Raw genomic sequence first — 2,991 nt, 5'->3', positions numbered from 1 at the left:
TTTTTAATGGTTTCAGAAATATATGAGTTAGTGTGTCATACAGTTTTTATTCACCCATTGCTACTAATGATTACATTACAGACAGCATACACAGTGCATCAATTTCTACACAGAACATGTCTGAAATGGAAACATGTATGCATTATTTAGATGATTTTATGAATCTTCCATTACTTAGTGTTACTTCTGTAAGGGATGGAGTTCTTCAATGCAGATTTTTAAAATTAATATTGATTGAACTTCAGATTCCACTGAGCTTTCTTTTTCAGTGAACAATACAGATTAAACTAACCCATTTTCCAATTTCTTTACAGTTATCATACTCTGATGTATTACATATTATATCTTCTAATTTAGATTTAAAATCACATCTTTAAAAAAATACACTAAGATCAAGGCATAGCTTTATTAAAGAGTAATAAAATTTTCTAAAAATTTAAGAAGAAAAAAATCATATTCTTATATCAGACTTATATAAAGGAAGAACCCCATACCAAGCATTAGTTGCCCAGCCAGTAGAATTTTTTCTACAGTAATTTATTCAGTAGAATAGCATTCAGCGGAAGAACCTGATTTGTATGGTAATAAATGTGCTAATTCGAAATTCTTTCCTTTTTTTTTCTCTCTTTTTTTTGGGGTAAATTCTTAAATTACTCATGTAAGTCATTTTACTAATACTCATTCAGAAACTTTACAATTTTGAATAGTATAACAGAAGTATTCAGATATTTTTATTTAAATTCTTTGGTTAATGAAGATGATGATATTTCATTCTCTTCCGCTGACTAAGTGAATGACAGAGAAATATTTTATGAAATATATTTCTTATATCTTATTTCATAGGTAAGGTATTTAGTTTATAGTTCAAGGTAAATAAGCATAAGGTATATTCCATATCTTTAAAATTAGCATGATTAAATCAGGGCATTGTTTATTACAAAAGGATAAGGTATTGAAGAAAATTTCCAAATAAGAAAATAAATTATTTTTTCTGATATTGAGACTGTTGTTAGAAACCCATGAATATTATTTTACATGGATTAATCTAATATTTCAGTAAGAATATATAAATATTTTTAAAAAAATTATTAGATATGAGTTGCCCAATTTGATTATGTTAATAGAGCAAGAATTTTAAAATAGTTTATACGGCTATAGAACTAAGAGAGAAAAAAAATACTTGCATGAGTGTAAAAGCATTTCCTGTGAATATTATAAAAAAAGAAACTTCCCTGCATTTCAAAATTCTTGTCTCCTTACAACTTTATAAAGAAGGCAATCTCTCAGGTAATCTGCACCAATTCCTCTAATAAAAGTAGGCCTAAATCATGCATAATTTTCTCCTCAGATGACCCGCATTCGACCTCAGGTAAAGCCATGAACAATTCCACAAGTAAAATTTGGGGTTTCACACCCTCACACATTGCACTCAGGGTATAACACGAAAGGGACTGAAACACTGGCAGTTTTAAAAAGACTCTCGTGTCCTGGTCCTGCGTATGATGAAGGTTGTCGAGAATTTAGTGTAATTGACTTGCTTATGTGACATTTGAGATGACTCGTGATGCATGCAGAATGGCGGTTCCGGATACAGAGTCGTGTTTCAGTGCCCTGTTCAAAATCACTGCGATATATATCTAAAACCACATATTTTTTTTTTTTAGAGGTAAGCACAGGGATTAGAATTCAGAAAATTTGATTAACTTGCAGTTTACTTTAATATTAATTTCTTCTAACTAATAAGGTACTGAAAACCCATTGAAAAGAATGTGGTCTTAGATATAAGAAATAATAGATATGAATTGCTACCAGAAATATATAAACGCACCAAAAGCATAGATTATATCATGGAATTGGGGATATTAGTTGCATTTGCAAACTTTATGCATTCTGCCACAAGTCACATTGCTCTAAGTAGTATGAACTTTGCCTGGCCTTTTCACTTTGTACATATATATTTTTTCTCTCTCTCTCACTAACAAGTTTATGAATTCTAGACAAAAGGTTCAAGGTCTCGTCTCTTATTTCTGCCGCTCATCTTCTTTTCAAACTGTTACAGGAAACAGGTGTCATTTACTAATATTGTAAATGATTCATATTCTTTAAGTTAAAAATGTAACTGTTTCACAATAGATTTTTTCCCAACACAGATATAGTAAGGAGCCAATCATGTTATAGATGCTATTTGTGCAATATAAACTGATGTCATAGCCCACAAATATGCAATATTTCAGTAGCAATTCATACACAAACACCCTGCAATGCACTGTACATATCTAATATTTGTATATATTGTAATTTTTCAATGTGGTGGTACTTTGATTGCACGAATTGGGCGTAGTATTTTTCTATTTTAATGTTTAATATATATTTCTTGACTTTAGGTTGGTAAGAAATTGGTAATTCATTGATGAAATGTTGTTGTGGTACATAACCAGAGATTTTTTAATCCTATTTTTGCAAATGTAGGAATGCCATTACATTAGTTACAGAATATTACCTTTTTTTTAATTGGGGAAATTGATTGTGTTGTTACTTCAAGACATAGTGATGTGATATGCATTTTTCTCATTGTTTAATTGTATGATTCCCTATTTCATAGATCAGTAAGTGCAATAATTCAGCAAGAGTTCAAAGCTGTTTCAGTAACTAAATATTATTATGCAGTTAAATGTTATTGTATATCATACCTGTTAGTTTTCATTATAAAATGCAGAATCTTTTTCTTTGTCAAACAGGAGAATGATAATGAAATTAGAAAAGACCAATACTTCAAATGAAACATATTGCAGTTATATATAATTGTGTCTATCTATTGTAAAAAGGACAATATAATCTACCTTCATCTTGCCTCCTGAAGCCTCAGACCTAACACTACTATACACTTTACTCGGGCATACTAATGGATCGCTGCCATGCATTTGCAGCTTGTCCGATCCTACCTATGATAATCATGTCTTTTACTTTTTTTTAACTGCACTGACTTTCTTT

The 2,991-nt window shown here is 30.2% G+C and overlaps 1 protein-coding gene across 1 annotated transcript in view; it reads left to right on the top strand.

The window, feature by feature from the left end:
• Positions 1–2,991, top strand: part of LOC119584971 (microtubule-associated protein futsch-like) — a gene marked incomplete at its 5' end in the record, with an annotated part of 346,977 nt that overhangs the window by 219,458 nt on the left and 124,528 nt on the right. The window contains 1 exon segment of the mRNA XM_037933567.1: positions 1,349–1,369. Within this exon segment, the coding sequence (XP_037789495.1) occupies positions 1,349–1,369 (21 nt within the window).

The sequence above is a fragment of the Penaeus monodon genome, chromosome 19, assembly GCF_015228065.2.
Source record: "Penaeus monodon isolate SGIC_2016 chromosome 19, NSTDA_Pmon_1, whole genome shotgun sequence".
NCBI classification, from domain to species: Eukaryota; Metazoa; Arthropoda; class Malacostraca; order Decapoda; family Penaeidae; genus Penaeus; species Penaeus monodon.
Note: the sequence above shows the minus strand (reverse complement) of the source record. Positions and strands in the feature narration are given on the sequence as shown.